This window comes from Oncorhynchus masou, chromosome 13 (assembly GCF_036934945.1).
Source record: "Oncorhynchus masou masou isolate Uvic2021 chromosome 13, UVic_Omas_1.1, whole genome shotgun sequence".
NCBI classification, from domain to species: Eukaryota; Metazoa; Chordata; class Actinopteri; order Salmoniformes; family Salmonidae; genus Oncorhynchus; species Oncorhynchus masou.
The window spans coordinates 60,083,810-60,103,673 of NC_088224.1; the positions used below are offsets into that span (position 1 = coordinate 60,083,810).

Below are 19,864 nucleotides of genomic sequence, written 5' to 3' on the forward strand. Positions count from 1 at the left end.
ACAGGGATGCCAGGTGGGAGTGGTCAGGTGATGGCGACACGGCAGGCAAAACGAGGGTGATGATGATGATGATGGACAGACAGACAAACAAACGGATGTTAAACAATGACAACAGCCTACAGGGAAACACATCCGTGATACTAGACAGACAGGCACACCAGTGCTGTTTAAACAGTGTCCCCTATAGCTCTTTATGGGAATGACAAGTCCTCAAAGATCACCACAGTGCTACTGACAGGACAGCTTCGTCCCAAATGGCACCCTATTCCTTATAACCCTCAAATTCAACTCTGGACCTCAAAGTTCCACGGCTCTTTCGCCACACTGTTCCTCTAAACAGGGACTGCTTTAGACCTGGGACACCAGGCGTGTGTAGAACAGAAAACCAGCAGGCTCCGGACCTCATAGGGTGATAGTTGAATACCCCTGCCCTATATAGTGCACTACATTTGACCAGAGCCATATGGGAGCTGGTCAATAGCAGTTCTCTATATAGGCAATAGGGTGTTATTTGGGACAAACTCTGTCTTGATGTTGATCCAAACACAGCATGCACAAAGACAGTGAGGTGAAGTGATGAGGTACGCTGTTGTGGGATGGGTGAAGTGAACTCGGGGTTACCCCCCCCCCCCCCCTATCTCAGGGCACTCCGCTCCACACAGCCCCAGCCACCTCCAACCCAGGGTGAAACACTACTAGTTCCACCTGTGAATGTCAACAAATAAGGAATAGGTTCGTCCTCACAAGTCTAGTCCATTTCTTAGTCCCACCTGAGTTTCCCTTCTGAAATAAGAGGGGGGACTTAAGACTCGACACATACAGGAGTTCAGTGTAAACACTTCTAGAGTAAGACACTCAACTGCAAAAGCCGGTGGAAATAACAGCATTCTCACAGACATTTTTTACAACGTTATTTTCTACAGAAAGATGCCCCCCTGTTCCCTCTTGCCTGATCCCCCATGTTGACCCCCGGTGTTGACCCCTGACCTTGTCAAAGTGGTTGAAGGAAGTGCGGTACTCATGCAGCTGCTCCTGGCTGATGCCCTTGGCGTCACGGGTCAGGATCTGGTTCTCGATCTCGTTGATGGTGCGGGCGATGGTGGTGAGGAGCTGCTCCCAGCCCACCCGCAGGTGCTGAGATGGAGGAAGGGGAGAGAGAGGGAGGGTGGAGAAGACGGAGAGAGAGGGAGGGTGGGGAAGACGGAGAGAGAGGGAGGGTGGAGAAGACGGAGAGAGAGAACATACATTGAAGGTTAACCACATGAAGAAACGGTATTGAGTAAGGAGGAGAGATAGAAACGTAATATGTAGAACAGAGACGAACGGACAAACAACTCTAAAAGAGGGAGGACAGCAGAAACCGCCAGGCTTTCATTTTAAATAACAACTGGTTCTCAACTGCCCCGCCTGGTCAAAGAAAATATAAAAATAAAAACAGACAATGAAAATCTGAAGAGAAAAAAAAAAGGATGGCGAAACATAGTGACCTATTATCCACATAGAACCAACAGATAGTCGAGAGCAGGGTGGCAGCCCAAATAGCCCCCTATTCCCTACACAGTGCACTACTTATTGCCAGGCCTGGAGCAAAAGTAGTGCACTATAAAGGGAATATGGGGCCATTTGGGCTGCCCAGGGTGCAGGGAAAAGTCAGTGTTGTGTGTAGCTACCTCCATGGTGTAGGCGGTGTATTTGTTGTCGAAGATGAGAGCCTCCTGGATGAGCTGATGGTCTCCCTCCAGCTGGTCGATGTTGGGCTTGTACTCTATGATGCTCTGCTCATACTCTCTCAGGTTCACCAGCTGGTCCTCCAGAGTTCCATTCATCTCAATGGATATCCGCCCAATCTCCTACACACACACACACACACACACACACACACACAAGGACCAGATCCCAAAAAGGCCAGAAATGGCATGTATTCACTCTGCACCAAACGAAAAAAACAAGCTGAAACAGGTAGGGTCAACCTGGACGCTCAATTTTCTTCCCCGTTTACAAAACATTTTCTGTTGAATGCCTTAATGAACACGACCCAGGAGGCACAGCGCCAACAGAACACATGGCACTAAGAGGGCTGGATCAATCTTATGTAGTACAAGTCGGTCTGGGTTTCTTTGCTGTACCTCCATTTTGGTCTGTATCCAGGGCCCGACAATGTTGGCCTGGGTGGCAAACTTGCGGCGCAGGTGGTCATTGGACTGCTGCTTGGACAGCTCCTCCTGCAGGGCCTGGTCACGCTGGGGAACCAGCTGTTCCACCTACAAAACACACCACATGGGGGCGCCAGTCAGCACAGCAGACACTCATTCCCACTGTAGAAGCAATGCCACAAGGCTGAGGCTCACTCAGGGGCCTGTTTTAGGTATTAACGAGCACATGGGAACAGACATAAATAATATATGGATTGAATTCAAACCGGCAAAAGCAGTAATTGCACACGTCGCAAAGCATATATGAACATACAGCCACAGGTACACACCTTGTCCCACTTGTTGTCGATAGTCTTGGGTGTGATGGTGGTGTAGGGGTTGCCCCCGCTCAGCTTGATGCCGTTGTACTGGGCAATCTTCTGCACCTCCGCCTGAATGGCCTGGATGGCCTCCCGCTCCTTGTTGGCCTCTGGGAGGGTGGACTTGAACTGCTCATGGGCTGTGATTAGGCCCTGTAAGAGAGAGGAGGAGGAGAAAAACGAGGAGAAGGACGGGAAACGAGGTGAAGGACAAAGTGAAAGGACAGATTAAGAGAGAGATCAGCACGGTATCACATACCCGCATACCCACATCAGCCAAATGAACTCATGGATACCATGCGCGCAGTGTGAAGGAAGTTACCGGTAGCTTCACGAGCCAATGCTAAGTAGCGCTAGAGCTATGACTGGCAGTCTACGGGTACGGTAGCATTGCTAAATGTTCGTTACCCAGTATGAGACTAAATGACAACTTTATTGACAACCTACTGTTAACAGCACAGGTCATGATGATACATTGTGGTAGTGGAGACCCTCTGGGGACGTAAAGCAGTAAACGGTTGGTGACGGTGTCCCCAAGTCTTACCTGGATCTCTTCGATGTTGTGAACGATGAACATGTCCTGCAGGTCCTCCATGGCCCCCTCCATCCAGTTGTTGAAGGGTGCCGCCCTCTTGGCGTACTCCAGGTACAGCTCGTCAATGGACTCCAGCTGCTTTTCTGTCCTCTGTGGGGGGGAGACTGGGGTCAGGTGCCTGCTGGGAACACTAGCATCTATGTGACAGGGGTTCACCATGAGACACAGAAGTGGGGGAAGGGAACCCTGGCAGAAAGTCTGCGTGTGTGTGTGCTTGGTTGTGTGCGTCTACCCATTTTTTACAGTGTAAACGTGCACTTGTTATGACCTGTAGAGTATGACTAGATGGGACTGTGTGAAAGGTGGCCGGCGTACCTCCAGAGACTCCCTGCGGCTCTGGGTGAGAGACCCCAGGGCATCCCACTGCTCACAGATCTTCTGACAGCGGGCGTTCACACTGGGGGAGTCGTAGTAGTCCAGCTCACTGAGGCACAGGGAACACACACGTGGAATTATTACTCAACCTGACCACAATCTCCATCTTGTCATTCTTCTGGATTATTTCTCCGTTCATCTCTTCCTCCAGAACCCTTCCCATTCTCCCATCCACCCTCAGTCCCCTCCTCCCATCCACCCTCAGTCCCCTCCTCCCCTCCACCCTCAGTCCCCTCCTCCCTCAGTCCCCTCCTCCCTCAGTCCCCTCCTCCCTCAGTCCCCTCCTCCCTCAGTCCCCTCCTCCCTCAGTCCCCTCCTCCCTCAGTCCCCTCCTCCCTCAGTCCCCTCCTCCCTCAGTCCCCTCCTCCGATCAGTCCCCTCCTCCGATCAGTCCCCTCCCACGATCAGTCCCCTCCCACGATCAGTCCCCTCCCACGATCAGTCCCCTCCCACGATCAGTCCCCTCCCACGATCTCCCATCCTTTTCCACTCCCGCATATCTAATTTACTCCCTCCATCAACTCCTCCCATCCCTCCCTCCTTTTCTCCCACTCACTTGAGTTCCTGTGCGATGGCGGCGATCTGCTCCACGCGGTCCTGGTGGGCGGCCAGGTCAGACTCAAACGCCTCGTGTTTCCTCAGCAGAGCCTTGACCTCCGACAGGCTGGCTGTCTCATAGTCCTTCTGGGTCAGCATGGCCTCCTTACCTGGGGTGGGAGGGAAGGGTTAAAGACAGTAAGCTTCAAGATATCCAAACCCAAATCAACTCACTCAAACCCTTACGTCCTCATTATCAATATGGTCAAAAGCTCCACCTAGTACTTTGGGATCTATAGGGAGCGGTGGCACCAACAAGGGTCTAGGTAAGGTTGCAAAATTCCGGTAAACTTTCCCCAAACTCTTAACGTTTTCCATAAATCCCAGTTGGAAGAGCCCAAGGAGGAGGGAACAAGGAGGAGGGAACAAGGAGGAGGGAACAAGCAGGAAATCCAGAATCCCTCAGCCAGGATTTCCCGGAAAACCTGGGAATTTTGGGAAAGTGACTGGAATTTTGCGACCCTACGGCAGAGTGAGGGATCAGTGTTGTCTGTACAATAACTAAAGTCTCCACACCATCAGTCCAGGACTCGTGGATGGTGGCTTTCTGACGGAACTTCTCAGCCAGGTGGTCCAGCCTCTCCAGGCGACGGATCTCGTTGAGCATCCACTCCTCGTAGCCCTTCTCCGCCCCCTCCAGGTTGTGCCACGACCCGTTGATGTCCTGCAGCCAGGGAGAGGAAACTGACCCACCATACAGCAGAAAGAGCACTACACTGTATACCAGCATTATTCCCTCCGGCGCAATTTATATGGAGATGCATTTGGCGATACGTATGCTGCTGTAATAAGTCATGTGGTCATGTCTTTTTAAACTAATCACAAACCAATTTCCCATTGTGGGACAACAACGTGAACCACTACGATCTAAATAAGAATGGAATAATACAGGAGAGCGTTAGGATGGCCCGGTGAATTGTCCAATAGATATGGATGGCATCATTGGTACAACTGCTTCTAAATGTCTCTAATACTGCGAGAGAGAGAGTGTCCATGCGCCCACCCAGTCCCACTCACCGACACCATACGCCCTTCAGAGGGCATGAAGGCGGGCCTGTTGCTCAGCCTCAGCTTGGTCTGCAGGGTGTTGAAGTTGATCTCCAGCTGACACTTCTCCTGCACCTTGGGGGGCTTGTGGACGCGGCGGTAGCCCCGGAAGTCCTCCAGCTTCTGCTGCATCTCGGCCATGGTCTTCTCTGGAGCCCGGTTCTCCAGCCACGGGATGGTCCGGCGGATCCAGTCCAACAGCTAGGGCAGAGGAAAGGGGGATAGAGTGACACAAATGACACGAGAGACAAGTGTGAGAGAAAGGAGGGCAGATGTTTGTGCGAGATGAATACAACTGTAAAGGTAGAAGGGAAGTTTAGTGGAGAAATGGCCAATGTGGTGAGGAGGGAGGGAGGTACAGAGACAGACAGACGTGTGGTGAGGGGGGAGGGAGGTACAGAGACAGACGTGTGGTGAGGAGGGAGGGAGGTACAGAGACAGACGTGTGGTGAGGAGGGAGGGAGGTACAGAGACAGACAGACAGACGTGTGGTGAGGAGGGAGGGAGGTACAGAGACAGACAGACAGACGTGTGGTGAGGAGGGAGGGAGGTACAGAGACAGACAGACAGACGTGTGGTGAGGAGGGAGGGAGGTACAGAGACAGACAGACAGACGTGTGGTGAGGAGGGAGGGAGGTACAGAGACAGACAGACAGATGTGTGGTGAGGAGGGAGGGAGGTACAGAGACAGACAGACAGACGTGTGGTGAGGAGGGAGGGAGGTACAGAGACAGACAGACGTGTGGTGAGGAGGGAGGGAGGTACAGAGACAGACAGACGTGTGGTGAGGAGGGAGGGAGGTACAGAGACAGACAGACGTGTGGTGAGGAGGGAGGGAGGTACAGAGACAGACAGACGTGTGGTGAGGAGGGAGGGAGGTACAGAGACAGACAGACGTGTGGTGAGGAGGGAGGGAGGTACAGACAGACACGTGTACTACTCACGTCACTGGCCAGCTTCTCATAGTCCTCCATCAGGTGCTCATTCTCCTGGTTGACAGCCAGCACCTTGCAGATCCTATTGGCTGCAGTCTCAGCCTATCACGGATGAAAGTCGTCAGCAGAGCCAATACACAGGTTGCTTGTTATGGATTAGGAGCACGTGCACCAACGTGTGGGGCTTGGGCACATTCTTTACAATTCAGATCAGCTGCCTACCAGTCAAAGACAACGGACAACTGCAGTGGAAGCTGAAAGTACCAAGTACTGTGTGCCGGCATTACTCAACTCGAGTTAGTTTCATGTCCAACTGGACGGAGTGTCATTTCTAGTTTTTAGCTATGAACAACATAGTAAACTGAGTGTGAACGCAAAAACCACACACTAGCCGTGACTTGAATTCACAGATTATTTCAACACCGTGCACACACACACACACACAAACCCGTTGGATGGCTGTACAGTAGTAAGGGTACAGGCTAATGCAACATGCTACAGCTGACAATGGTTAGTTCCACGGACTCTGTGTGCCAACTCCACACTCTGTGCCTCAGAAAGCTACATGCTTCTCCTATACAATGAGAGCATTCAGTCTGGTTCTGTACCGCTTTTGTCCACGTCAGCTGGTGTGTTTAGGGACTTAAACTTAAACCACTGAAATAAAGAAACAGTAAGAAACTGTATTATGCCCTTGGAACTTAACACACTACGGAGTAATCTCAGAAAAACACATTATACACATTGAAACAGTTGTAGTGTTAATAGGCGGACATTTGAACCGTCGTTAACAGTGCTTCCCACAGATCAGTGGAAGCTTATTTCATCCCACTTTAGATTATACTCTAACATATCAGTTATGAAATGTCATGCCTTACCTGTAGCTATGAGAAACACTGCTAACGACCAGTCTATGGGGGCAGAGTTGAAACAGGGCAGTTCTAGAGCAGGGAAGAGTGTGTGTTTGTTGTTCCATAGAGGTGTACTGTGAGCCCAAAGCGTCAGTGAGTGTCCTTGGCCAGTATGACATTGCCCCGGCTGGTGTCACAGAGGTCAGGGGTTAAAGGTGGCGTAGTGGCGGTGCTCACCTTCTGGGCACCAGAGAAGGCGTGATAGAAGCAGGAGACATAGGTCATGATGGCCTTCTCGTCGGGCCTCAGTGTGCCCACGATGTCTACACAACCACGGCCAGGCAGTGAGCGGAGAGAGAGAGAGAGAGAGAGGTGGTGAAGCAAAGCTACCCAAAGCAAGAGGGTCCCGCCACACAGCGAGGTGGGGGGGGGGGGGGGTGAGATGAGGGGGGTTGTAGTAAGGGGAGTAGACCCCGGACTCCACTGCCGCTGCCCCCCCCCCACTCTGGAGCCTCCAATGATGCACTGGGGGGTTACCATGGTAACCAGGAGAGAGAGCGGGCGTGTCCACCTCGGGAGAGAGGAGGAGACCGCCGGGGCCACGATGCAGAGGTTGGGACACACCTCTTCACTCAACACACACACACTATAATATTTCAACCGTCAAGCTGGTAATAACAGAAAAGGCCCTCCTGGTCCCAAAACTAAAGAGAAGGGGACACTAGTCTAACCAGTGTCCATACTGTTTCACCATTAACGGCTGTTCTCCATAATGAACAATGATTGTTCAAATGGCCGTATGTAACCCGGCCCACTAGCAGCTTACTGTGGTGTTCTGTAGTCTAGGCAACAGTGGGACTGTGGCAAACAGTTCTGCACATGCACCTCTCCTGAGATTGGAGACCATAAACAACTTCTTAATGAATAAAAAAAAAACTCATTAAAGCGCCGTCGAAAAACATGCCCGTCAGCAGGCTTCCTGTTCTCAGTCTACAGGGAGAGGAGAGAGAAGGGTAAAAAGGAGAGGGAAAAGAGGTGGGGGGGGGGGACAGAGGATGAAAACAGCAGACAGAGAGAGCTAGAGGGTGAAAACACAAACAGAGAAAACATCTATGTAGATTTCTCAAAGTCCCTCTGACTTGTCTCCTCTCTGCTCAGATACCATCTGACCCAGGGCTCAGTGCCTCATTTAAAATCATCCGTTTAACTACCAAGGGCCCCTGAGGCCTGATGCACTCCAACTCAATCACTATACACAGACAGGCCAGTACACAGGAGCAAGAGGGCCCTGTTATTACCAGCAGGACAGGACGATTCAGATGCTTCAAGACAGCGTGTGTGTTGTGTCTGAGTTAAAGGAGGGTCCCAAACCAGTTTCCCATGAGGCCGACACCAATGCTGCGGGAGAAAGCCATGCTGGAGAGGAGAGGAGCAGAGGGTGGGGGTAGATGTGGAGGACAGGACCGGGGGGGGGGGGGGTGTTAGGGTTAGTATCGGAGCAGGGGTAAGGTGGGGGTGGGATAATGGGGTACCTTCTGGGCTCCAGAGAAGGCATGGTAGAAACTGGACACATAGGTCATTATGGCTTTCTCATCCGGACGGGCAGTGTTCACAATGTCTGTAGGGAAACCACAGTTACACACATACGGGCAGACGGAGACAGAGATAGTTACACACGTAGAGGGAGACACAGGCGGACAGACAAACACTTTACAACAGGTATACAAACTGGAGGATAGAATTGCGAACACACAGACAAGGGAAAATGGGGGATGGACGATCCAACAGAAAAGAACGGTGAGAGAGATGGAGGGAGAGAGGGGTAGGAGGGGAGGGGGGCTGAGGCTAACGGTCTGTGTGTAAGGATGACCACAGCAGCCGTGATGTCACAACACATCCACCTGCACACTGGAGTCTTGGGATGGAAGAGCAGTCAGATGAATGAACACGATATGAGCATGCAGAAACACGCCACACACACACACACAACTGTGCCCTGTGCATACCTTCAGCGTCCATCATCTTGGGGATGTCCAGGTACTTCTCAGCCACCTCAAAGGCATTGTTCAGGTTGGTCAAGGGGTCATCCTGAGTAACCAATTAGAAGGTGAGAAAAACAAGCCACAGAAGGGGCATGCACTCAAAGAGAGATGTGCTGACGGGAGTATGTGCTGACCCACTCACCTTCCTTAGCTTGTCGTAGTCAATGAGCTCTGGTCTGTGTCTGTGGATCAGAGCGTTGAAGGCAAGGCCATCCTTCCAGCTGGCAATATATATGAGAGAGCGAGAGAGATCAGGAAGACGGTTCTACAAAGCACATACATAGGTCATGCACTGTTCCCCGGGCACCGAAGACGTGGATGTCGATTAAGGCTGCCCCTCGCACCTCTCTGATTCAGAGGGGTTGGGTTCATTGCGGAAGACATTTCAGTTGAATACATTCAGTTGGACAACTGACAAGGTACCCCCCCTTCCCTTGTGCACACACTTCTAACGTCTCTCCTACACTTTGTGACGGCCCTGAATTTCTCTGAACTGTCTCAGTGCTTCCCCTTCAATTCCCAATTAAATAGTGCTCCTTCCAATAGGGCGCTTCCCCTTTAATTCCCAATTAAATAGTGCTCCTTCCAATAGGGCGCTTCCCCTTTAATTCCCAATTAAATAGTGCTCCTTCCAATAGGGCGCTTTCCCTTTAATTCACAATTAAATAGCCAGCATCAGCTGTGCAAAAGTGGGGTTGTGATGGAGATGTGAATGAGGATGTGTTCAACCCTTGTGGTCCTGAAGCTTCTCTATTCCGTTTGTTTTGTTGCCGTTAAACGTGTGTTTTGTTGCCTAATAAGAGTTTACTCAGGATCGGATCCACTCTTGGCGTCCGTGGACTATACCTCTCCGTTCTTCGTGGCCTTTCTCCGCTGGAGATCTGTTGGCTGATGGGATTGTCTGACTACAACCTTTTTGTATACGGTATTTCATTTGTTTTGATGTCATGTATACGGTGATGATTTATGTAGTTAGTTGTAGTTGAGGACTTAGTAAGAGTTGATATGCTTTAAAGTTCTGTGGTAAAATAATTGTTATATTGATTGTATGATTAATACTGGGTTTACGCTACACTTGAATGAACGGACAAACATTGCGTGACAAAGGTCACTTGAGTTCCCTGAACTCCTTTACCGGGCTGGACTCTTTTTAGGCCCGAGGTACAGGACATTTCTGGAGGAACCAGAACTCAGTGGTGTATACTATGATACGTGTATGTAATCATTTATGTTAGTAATACAACCCACGCAAAACAATAGTTGTTTTTGAAGTTCTTTCCAATGTTTTAAGGGTTTATGAAAAGTTTATTTCCATCCAGTCCTTTGTATTGGTGTAGACTTGACGGACCAGATGGGACTCATTCCCTCCCAAACGAAAAGGAGAAACCAATGTTTTCTCTGGTCGGCACAACCTACCTGGCCCCCCTATAAATAATAACCTCAAGTCAAAACCGTTACAGTTTCACCAGCAGAGGGCAGCCTTTCTAGAAGGACTGGTGGAGTTTGCTGGAGTGTGTGGGTAACGCAATGTTTGAACAGGCTTCACTACTGTGGAATTTTATAGAGGTCAAACAAGAATGTCTAGAGAAATACTGTAACCTGTTCCGGTGTCAGGTTCTGTCGTCAGGAATGACGTCTAGCTCTTGTCGAGGTTTGTGTGTGTGTGTGGTGTGGGTGTGCGCGCGCTGCTACCTGATGTGGAAGTTCTGCACGTTGACGTTTTTGTAGGGCGCGGTCTTCCTCTGGCACCACAAGAGCAGGCCCTCCTTGGCAGAGGTCTCTGGAAAGGGGAGAAGGAGAGTTAGATACCCGTCTACAGCAGGAGCTCCGGAGTGTGATGTACTGCCGGTTGTTCCCTGATCATTAAATTGCACCCACCTGGTGTCCCAGGTTTAAAAATCAGTCCCTGCTTAGAGGGGAAGAGGGGGAAAAAAGCAGTGGAACTGTCTTCGAGGTCCAGATTAGAATTTGAAGGGTCTATGCTATGTCCAAAATGGCACCCTATTCCCTATAGAGTGCACTATTTTTGACAAGAGCCCTCTTGGAATAAGTTGCCATTTCAGAGGCAGACGCAGCCTAGACCTATCTTCCACCCTGTTTGAGAGTGAAGTATAGATAGCTAACGTGTTTAACTTCTCTCCCGGTCAGAGTGGGCCGTGGAGCCGGGGGTTAACGATCTCTCCTGCCATTGTCGGTCTTCGTCAAGAACCAGTGAGAGCAGAACAGGCATGTAGGCCAGACTTGTATTCACTTGGCTCGGCTCACTCAACCTCCTGTGGTCTCAGCAGAACAGTTCAGAGCAGGGGAGATGCATTGCATCTGAGAGGCCCAGTTGCTTCCACTCCACTTCCCGGTGGAATCCCCTCAGCACAGCTGTGTTTTGAATAGGAGTGTGTGTGTGTGTGTGTGTGTGTGTGTGTGTGGAGGAAGAGGGAAATGCCTGCTCTGTTCCTGGCATAAGAACATGGAGCAGCACGGATCTAATGAATGAGGGGTGATTTAAGGACAGTGTCATCCCCCAGGTTCAAAGAACATTCTTTAAAACCAGTCATAACATTTCCAGATGAGTTTCTGATTTAAAAGAGAACAGGAAGAACATAAAGCAAAGTGTTTTCTAAAGCAACATTAGGGCTGATTAAAATCCTAGCTGCCTATTGATGAGGCCTAACGGGGAGAGCGAGAGAGACTGACCTTCCACAGAGATGTCCTGGATGGCGAAACGGAGGATGATTGTCCAGATCATGCCCAGGGTCATCTTAGCGTTGCCATCCACAATTTCTAAAGGAGGGGAGACAAGATAATCATTCAGAAATACAATAAATATCAACTCTTATGCATTAGCCTGGTCCCAGATCTGTTTGTGACATCACATCAACTTCTTGTCAGAATAGTGCAAACAGATCTGGGACAAGTTCTACATATATTTGTAGGCTTAAAATATGAATAGTGCAAATACAAATATGCACAGTGATGGGCTGGGTACAGCATGAATAATGCATTTAAGCAAAGTCCCAAGGTGTTACAGCAGCTTTGAACAGGTAAGAGACAATGGTTGTGTCTGTCCCCTGTGAACCTCCAACGCTTCATCATGGAGTCAGTGTGTTTGTCTCTCTCCCTCCCTCCCTCCGAGCCTGCCTCGGTCTCTCTCTCTCCCTCCCTCCCTCCGAGCCTGCCTCGGTCTCTCTCCCTCCCTCCCTCCCTCCCTCCGAGCCTGCCTCGGTCTCTCTCCCTCCCTCCCTCCCTCCGAGCCTGCCTCGGTCTCTCTCCCTCCCTCCCTCCCTCCCTCCGAGCCTGCCTCGGTCTCTCTCCCTCCCTCCCTCGGTCTCTCTCCCTCCCTCCCTCCGAGCCTCCCTCGGTCTCTCTCCCTCCCTCCCTCCCTCGGTCTCTCTCCCTCCCTCCCTCCCTCGGTCTCTCTCCCTCCCTCCCTCCCTCCCTCGGTCTCTCTCCCTCCCTCCCTCCCTCCCTCGGTCTCTCTCCCTCCCTCCCTCCCTCCCTCCCTCCCTCGGTCTCTCTCCCTCCCTCCCTCCCTCCCTCCCTCGGTCTCTCTCCCTCCCTCCCTCCCTCGGTCTCTCTCCCTCCCTCCCTCCCTCGGTCTCTCTCCCTCCCCCCTCGGTCTCTCTCCCTCCCTCCCTCGGTCTCTCTCCCTCCCTCCCTCCGTCTCTCTCCCTCCCTCCCTCCGTCTCTCTCCCTCCCTCCCTCCGTCTCTCTCCCTCCGTCTCTCTCCCTCCCTCCGTCTCTCTCCCTCCCTCCCTCAGTCTCTCTCCCTCCCTCCCTCAGTCTCTCTCCCTCCCTCCCTCCGTCTCTCTCCCTCCCTCCCTCCGTCTCTCTCCCTCCCTCCCTCCGTCTCTCTCCCTCCCTCCCTCGGTCTCTCTCCCTCCCTCCCTCGGTCTCTCTCCCTCCCTCCCTCGGTCTCTCTCCCTCCCTCCCTCCGAGCCTGCCTCGGTCTCTCTCCCTCCCTCCCTCCGAGCCTGCCTCGGTCTCTCTCCCTCCCTCCCTCCGAGCCTGCCTCGGTCTCTCTCCCTCCCTCCCTCCGAGCCTGCCTCGGTCTCTCTCCCTCCCTCCCTCCGAGCCTGCCTCGGTCTCTCTCCCTCCCTCCCTCCGAGCCTGCCTCGGTCTCTCTCCCTCCCTCCCTCCGAGCCTGCCTCGGTCTCTCTCCCTCCCTCCCTCCGAGCCTGCCTCGGTCTCTCTCCCTCCCTCCCTCCGAGCCTGCCTCGGTCTCTCTCCCTCCCTCCCTCCGAGCCTGCCTCGGTCTCTCTCCCTCCCTCCCTCCGAGCCTGCCTCGGTCTCTCTCTCCCTCCCTCCCTCCGAGCCTGCCTCGGTCTCTCTCCCTCCCTCCCTCCGAGCCTGCCTCGGTCTCTCTCCCTCCCTCCCTCCGAGCCTGCCTCGGTCTCTCTCCCTCCCTCCCTCCGAGCCTGCCTCGGTCTCTCTCCCTCCCTCCCTCCGAGCCTGCCTCGGTCTCTCTCCCTCCCTCCCTCCGAGCCTGCCTCGGTCTCTCTCCCTCCCTCCCTCCGAGCCTGCCTCGGTCTCTCTCCCTCCCTCCCTCCGAGCCTGCCTCGGTCTCTCTCCCTCCCTCCGAGCCTGCCTCGGTCTCTCTTTTGCCATTTGTCCTTGTCTCTCCATCTCTGTCCGCCACTCTCTGGGGTCAGGATGCTTCCAGCAGGTGACCTTTGGCAGTGTAGAGTGGTGGGCTGCTGGTCAGGGTGGTGGGGGCTAAGCTGAACCTCTGACAACTAGGCCGTGTGTATCATGCAGTAGGAATGAGAGGTGGAGGCTGGCAGGGCCATTTGTCAAGATAGCTGGAGCAGAAAGGTCATTGTCACGGCGACAGAGTCGGACGTGCACTCTCGGGCTGATTTACTGGCCTTGTGAAGGGCCTCTTGCTCCCTCTCCTCTGGAGCTCCCTTCCTCTCCAGCCAAATGACTTCGCTCCCGAGTGGGAGATGTACTTGGCAGGATTCTGTGAGCTTTGGAGTTGTTTGTCAATGTTCTGTGTGTGTGTGTGTGTGTGTGTGTATATATAGAGTGCTTGTGTGGTAGGTAAACTGACCCTCCGCGCCAATGGACACAAGCTTAACTCCTTTGCCTGCGATGTAGTCCAGCGCTTTGTTAACGTTGTTGATCTTGTGGACCCTCATCTTGCCTCTCTCGGGCTTAGGTAACCGTTCCCCTGTGGATGAACATATACACACACACACACACACACACACAGGCAAACAAAATGCAGTGAGTCCAGAGAGTGACGAAAACAGCCCTTTCCACGGTCTCAGCAGAACAGACAGGCACAGCTCATTTTAAAGTCACAGTATCAACCTTCAGTCAAAACAGACAGCATCCTCTACAGGGCCAGAACCATGGCCTACGACCAGACTACTTAGTTGAAAGGTATCAAAAGAACAGGGGACACTAATGCGTTAGAGTCCTTTTCTGGCACCACACTTTCTGCCACAGTAGATTGGTGCTGAGTGCAGTAAAGTAGATTAGCGTGGTAGAAGCGCTCTGCATGTTTCATGATGATCTAGTCAATGGGCTGGCTCACCTGAGATGACCTCCAGCAGGAGCATGAGTTTGAGGCCATCCCTGAAGTCCTCCTCGATGTTCTCGATCTGCGTGCCTGCTTTCCTCAGGTGAGAGTTGCACCAGGCCGTGAACGTCTGGAGAGAGACAGGAAGTGAGGTCAGAGTGGGCGGAAGCGAGGTCACAGATTGGTGTATCCAATAGGAGGCACCAGTGGGAGGCACTCTTTCCTCTGGTCAAAAAAATAAATCCCAATGCCCCGGGGCAGTGATTGGGGACATTGCCCTGCGTAAGGCGCTGTCTTTCAGATGGAATGTTAAACGAGTGTCCTGACTCTGTGGTCACTAAAGATCCCATGGCACTTATCCCCAGCTTGCAATTGGCCCAGTCATCCCCAGCTTGCAATTGGCCCAGTCATCCCCAGCTTGCAATTGGCCCAGTCATCCCCAGCTTGCAATTGCCCCCCTTCTCTGTAACCATTTCCCAGGTTGCTGCTGTACACTTACTTAGTAAAATAAGGGTTAAATCAAATGTAAAAAACAGACAAAGGAACAAACAGAAAACAGGAAGAGGGGAGCTGCAGTTCCTCAGGGCACACAGACAGTAGGTTACAGGTGACAGGAAGTGCGCTATGATTGGTTGACGTAATTCTGAATAAGTGCTTATTGAAGGATAAGGTCTCCCCCGGGCCATAAAATCTTATACATTAGGATTTAAAATGGCAAAACTTATCCCAATTCAGCACTCCTACTCCAAGCCTCTTTGTGAATATAGGCCCTGATCTCTTTAATTCAACTAACAGTCAGTATTTACCAGAGTGCTTCATGAGGTAAGTGAGTGAGCTGTAAGGTTGATATACTGCAGTGGACGCTACCCTGGTCACATATCCACTTGTACCATCACGTTAACTCCTAGTCCCTCACCGTCATGCCAAACATGTTTCTGTGCTCAGTGACACATTCTTTAAAAAGGGCTCGCATGACAAGTAGTTGACATGATAGCACAAAACAGATATGGGACCGGGCTAACTGTACACATTATTAACAACTAGGCCAGCACCAACGCAAAACATTTTTTTTTGCGTTTTATCCCACCAACATTAGCTCACGAGGCACTTTCTTTCTAGTGACAGTAATTGGAAAACATGTGTTTTGAATCTGCTTATTTTGAAGTTGTTGCACACACTATTCATTAGTGGAGGGTTAAAAATGTTCTCCCCAAACTCCTGGTCTTACTTTAAAAAAGAAAAAAAATCCCTCAGAAGGAAACTAGCGTCTGAAATGTGAGCTAAATAGTGTTCCTTCCTGACTGGGTTATTCTTATCCGTCAGAAAGGGCATTATAAGAGGAGCACTTGCAGTTCTTAACTCTGTGGGTTGTAGTCGACTGGAACAAAGCTTCTGTAATCCACACCAACACCAATAAAACACAGTGATTCCTGAGTGGGTGAAACAGTAGAGGAGGGGGACACAAACCCTCGTACACCTCTCTCCTTGTCCAGAGTCAACGAGACCCAACATTGCTCCATTCAACCTACGAGCTACCATTTTAACACACCACTTTGCCCTTTGCCGCCACCCCCCAATAACTTTGTTTCACCGTCTCCCCGTATCACCCCATTTCACAACCCCGAGTTGGGATCAGTCTCCCCTACCTCCCCCTAGGTTAGGCATGGCAGGGTGTTACGATATGTGTTGAAGTATGACAACATTATGACAGGGTGCTGGGCCTGGGCCTGCCACTCTCCCCATTCCACTGGGCTGCCACACAAAGGGCCCATTGAGCAGCATGTATATATTGAGTCCCTTCAGCACCCTCCATGCCCTCCGGCCCCTGCCTGAGCGAGACCGGGACCCACGGGGACAGTGGAGGGGCAGGAGGGGAGGGCTGACACACAAACAAACATCCCCTGTAAACAATGCTCCCGGTGTAGCTCGCCATCGGCCTCTGTAACAGAGCAGGGATGTGGCGCAGCACAGCAGCATTAACATGCACAGATAATTACCAACACAACAAACTAACTTGAACATAGACAGAGTAAACCAGGTCACATTCTAATTACTCTAGCTAGACACCAATAGCCTATATGATACAAAACCACCAGCTGAAAATATCTATTGTATTCTACTTCCTTGTTGTGGTAAGTGTTCAGCGACACCACTAGGTTACTACTAACCCGACACCACTAGGTTACTACTAACCCTAATAGGAAGCGCCAAGGCTCCGGCGCCATATCCCTAACAGGCATGATGCCCACCTGTGTCGCTGTGTGACATCTCTAAGTCAGGAAGGGATTGGACAAGGCAGACCTGTTAGAATTAGCGGTGGCATTTCACACCTCAGCGTTGCTCAAACGTTGAATCAATTTCCGTAGTGAGCAAATAGTTTGCCCTTCTATGGCCAGGTACATGTTGGTTGAGTGTCCATGAGGGGAGAGCAGGATCATTGCCACAGATCCTAGTAAAACAGGTCAAGTGGATTACAGGGATCTCTGCTCTCTCAGTCTACAACCAATGACCTCAACTAAAATTGATCACAGACACAGGGCAACAGCCAGGAGGAAACCTTGAGACAATGTCTCACAATCTGGAGATAAAAGCCATGCGTTTTTCTTTCCAAAGCTACCGGTATGTCCACGCTTGACTAATGAGGATCAACTCAGAGTTATAACTCAAGAGTTCCGCTGTGTTCTGCTCAATTTGACGACAGAAAAAAAGGTCACCTTCGGCCTAACAAGGGTTAACTTAAGGGTCATGTAGATGGATAGCCCAGGTTTTAGACAACAAGGAGACAAACAACTCCGGTCTCTGCCTGCCAACCGACCAGCAGCACTCCCCGAGCAGGAATGCAAGGGAGACGCAAGAACCGACAACCTACACACCCATTCCTTCCTTCTGACACACACTATCCCTGACGACGCACACAGCACCCTAATCAAACACCTGCTTTTGTGACACACTAAAACGGGTAAGGGTGTGGCTGGCTGCACCTAGAAAGAATGACATAGGGCTCGCAACACAATGCTATTGCACAAACGCTGTGCATTCCGCATGACTCCATGATGTGATGACCCGCCCACTGCTGTAATGGAATGACAGCCTACCCAATCACTCACTGATGAGCTCACTCTCTCACCATATTGTGCTCGTTCTGTAACTACATACATGTACACGCTGTCTCCCAGTCAGTAACACGCCGTCTCCCAGTCAGAAAACAAGGCAGGCAGCAACATGCAGCAGGGCCAGCTTAGCTCTGGGAGTGTCAGCTAGTAGCTACGCCCCAACCATGTGTGTGTGCCCTAAAATCATTAAGGCCTAAGGGACAACGGCTTACAGGCCCAGTCAGGGACATGGACTGGTGGTGGGTACAGTGAGTGTGTGCTCTCAATAGTCACAGAGGTGAGGAAACCAATTAACAGGGAGGAAGCTCCCACGCTACTGATTATAAAGTTATTGTCATCATTATAACTGCTCCTGTATGAGGTGTGGAGGGGGCTGTGTGCTATTATGGAGCTCCTGCGAGGATTTCGTGAGAGGCGACAGCAGAGGTGTGTGTCGCTCACCTGTGACTGAGTACAGGGGGGGGGGGGGGGGTGGAAGGTAGCAGGCAGGCAATGGGAATCAGTCGTCAACACCTTGGCCCACACAAGGCCACCTTAGGCTACGGCTCAATTAGCTCGGTCTGCCTAGTGGCCGACGCATTAGAGGTCTGTGTGGTGCCCATCGTCTCAGTCAGTAGTCGCATAATAGCCGCTCTGTTCAAACACACTGGAACAGGTAGCTCATTGTGCCTGCCCACCAGCCAGACTATTTCACTAGATGACTATTAGGAGTAATAGCATTTTCCTGACAAGAGCACACAAACACACTTGGAGCAGGAGGAAGCTTGATTATCCAACACCACTTCGACGGCTGGCTGGCCATTCGGATCAAATCATGTATGGAAGAATGACCAGGGCCCGTATTCATAAAGCAACGCAGGAGTGCTGATCTAGGATCAGGTCCCCCCAGTCTTTCTAATCAGATTCATTATGATCTAAAATAAACTGGATCAGCTATCCTGATTTGAGGCACTATCAATACGGGCCCAGGTTTCATTTTAGACACATTCCTTATAGAACGAACCCACCTAGTACCCCAACAGAACTTAACATGACACACACTGGGGGAGCTGGCTGGCTATGTAATCTGGGAAGGCTGTACAGTGCTGACTCTCACCTACCCCCTGTGGCAGCTTATAGGAGAGAGGCACAAACACACCCTGCTGCTCTATAACACCACCTCTCACCTTTAGGGCACACACGCACGATACATAGCTAGAAAACCATGCAATGCATCAGCACATCCATAGGGCACACAGGACTGGTGTGAGGTAGTGGGGGTTAGGGTGCACTAAAATGCAAAAGCACTGGCAGGGTTCATTTTCCCCCAGTGTTTCCCCCAGTGTTCAGCCTGGCGTGTAACACACGCCAGAGAGCGAGAGCGAGAGAGAGAGAGAGCCGCACGCCAGCTGAATGCATAAACAGCTGTTTGTACAATATCAGAGCCGCACTCCAGCTGAATGCATAAACAGCTGTTTGTACAATATCAGAATTCTCTCAAGGTCAGTTCTACCATAGACAGCGAAGCACCACTCCACCTTGGTCTTCCATGTTGCCCACCTTTTATCAATGACTCAATACGGCAACACAAAAGGCAACCTTGAGGGAATTGGATTCTTTGATGGCCAGCATGTTTTAATTGCTGAAGGCCCTACAGACCATGTACATAGCTCCGGTCTCCAGTCCAAACTCACGCATGGTAATAATCTAGCCAGCTACCATAAGTAGTGAGCACTCATCCTCAACCATTTCCCAGAGACTTTCTGTTAGAGATAGTTAATGGTGGAGTAGTATATCCCTGGGCTGTTCCCTATGGCTGGCTCTCTCCCTGATCCTACCCCTGTATTACAGAAGCCCTGGGCTGTTCCCTATGACTGGATCCCTCCCTGATCCTACCCCTGTATTACAGAAGCCCTGGGCTGTTCCCTATGACTGGATCCCTCCCTGATCCTACCCCTGTATTACAGAAGCCCTGGGCTGTTCCCTATGACTGGATCCCTCCCTGATCCTACCCCTGTATTACAGAAGCCCTGGGCTGTTCCCTATGACTGGATCCCTCCCTGATCCTACCCCTGTATTACAGAAGCCCTGGGCTGTTCCCTATGACTGGATCCCTCCCTGATCCTACCCCTGTATTACAGAAGCCCTGGGCTGTTCCCTATGACTGGATCCCTCCCTGATCCTACCCCTGTATTACAGAAGCCCTGGGCTGTTCCCTATGACTGGATCCCTCCCTGGGACGGGCCATCTATTACAGAAGCCTTTAAAGAGTATGCCCTGGTGTTGAAGTCACTCTG

General features: G+C 51.4%; 1 protein-coding gene across 2 annotated transcripts in view; it reads right to left on the minus strand.

Moving 5' to 3' along the window:
* LOC135552734 (alpha-actinin-4-like) overlaps positions 1–19,864 on the minus strand; it is a 47,895-nt gene that overhangs the window by 10,022 nt on the left and 18,009 nt on the right. The window contains exons 2-18 of one of the 2 annotated variants that reach the window (XM_064984545.1): positions 14,491–14,605; positions 14,002–14,121; positions 11,646–11,732; positions 10,647–10,734; positions 9,097–9,175; positions 8,919–9,000; positions 7,150–7,235; positions 6,071–6,163; positions 5,097–5,327; positions 4,596–4,743; positions 4,039–4,189; positions 3,423–3,531; positions 3,057–3,197; positions 2,483–2,665; positions 2,127–2,261; positions 1,671–1,850; positions 988–1,134 (exon numbers count right to left, since the gene is read on the minus strand). In XM_064984545.1, coding sequence (XP_064840617.1) covers positions 988–1,134; positions 1,671–1,850; positions 2,127–2,261; positions 2,483–2,665; positions 3,057–3,197; positions 3,423–3,531; positions 4,039–4,189; positions 4,596–4,743; positions 5,097–5,327; positions 6,071–6,163; positions 7,150–7,235; positions 8,919–9,000; positions 9,097–9,175; positions 10,647–10,734; positions 11,646–11,732; positions 14,002–14,121; positions 14,491–14,605 — 2,175 coding nt within the window. Of the gene's footprint in view, positions 1–987; positions 1,135–1,670; positions 1,851–2,126; positions 2,262–2,482; positions 2,666–3,056; positions 3,198–3,422; positions 3,532–4,038; positions 4,190–4,595; positions 4,744–5,096; positions 5,328–6,070; positions 6,164–7,149; positions 7,236–8,444; positions 8,531–8,918; positions 9,001–9,096; positions 9,176–10,646; positions 10,735–11,645; positions 11,733–14,001; positions 14,122–14,490; positions 14,606–19,864 lie in introns of both variants that reach the window. The other variant, XM_064984544.1, reaches the window with a different exon arrangement.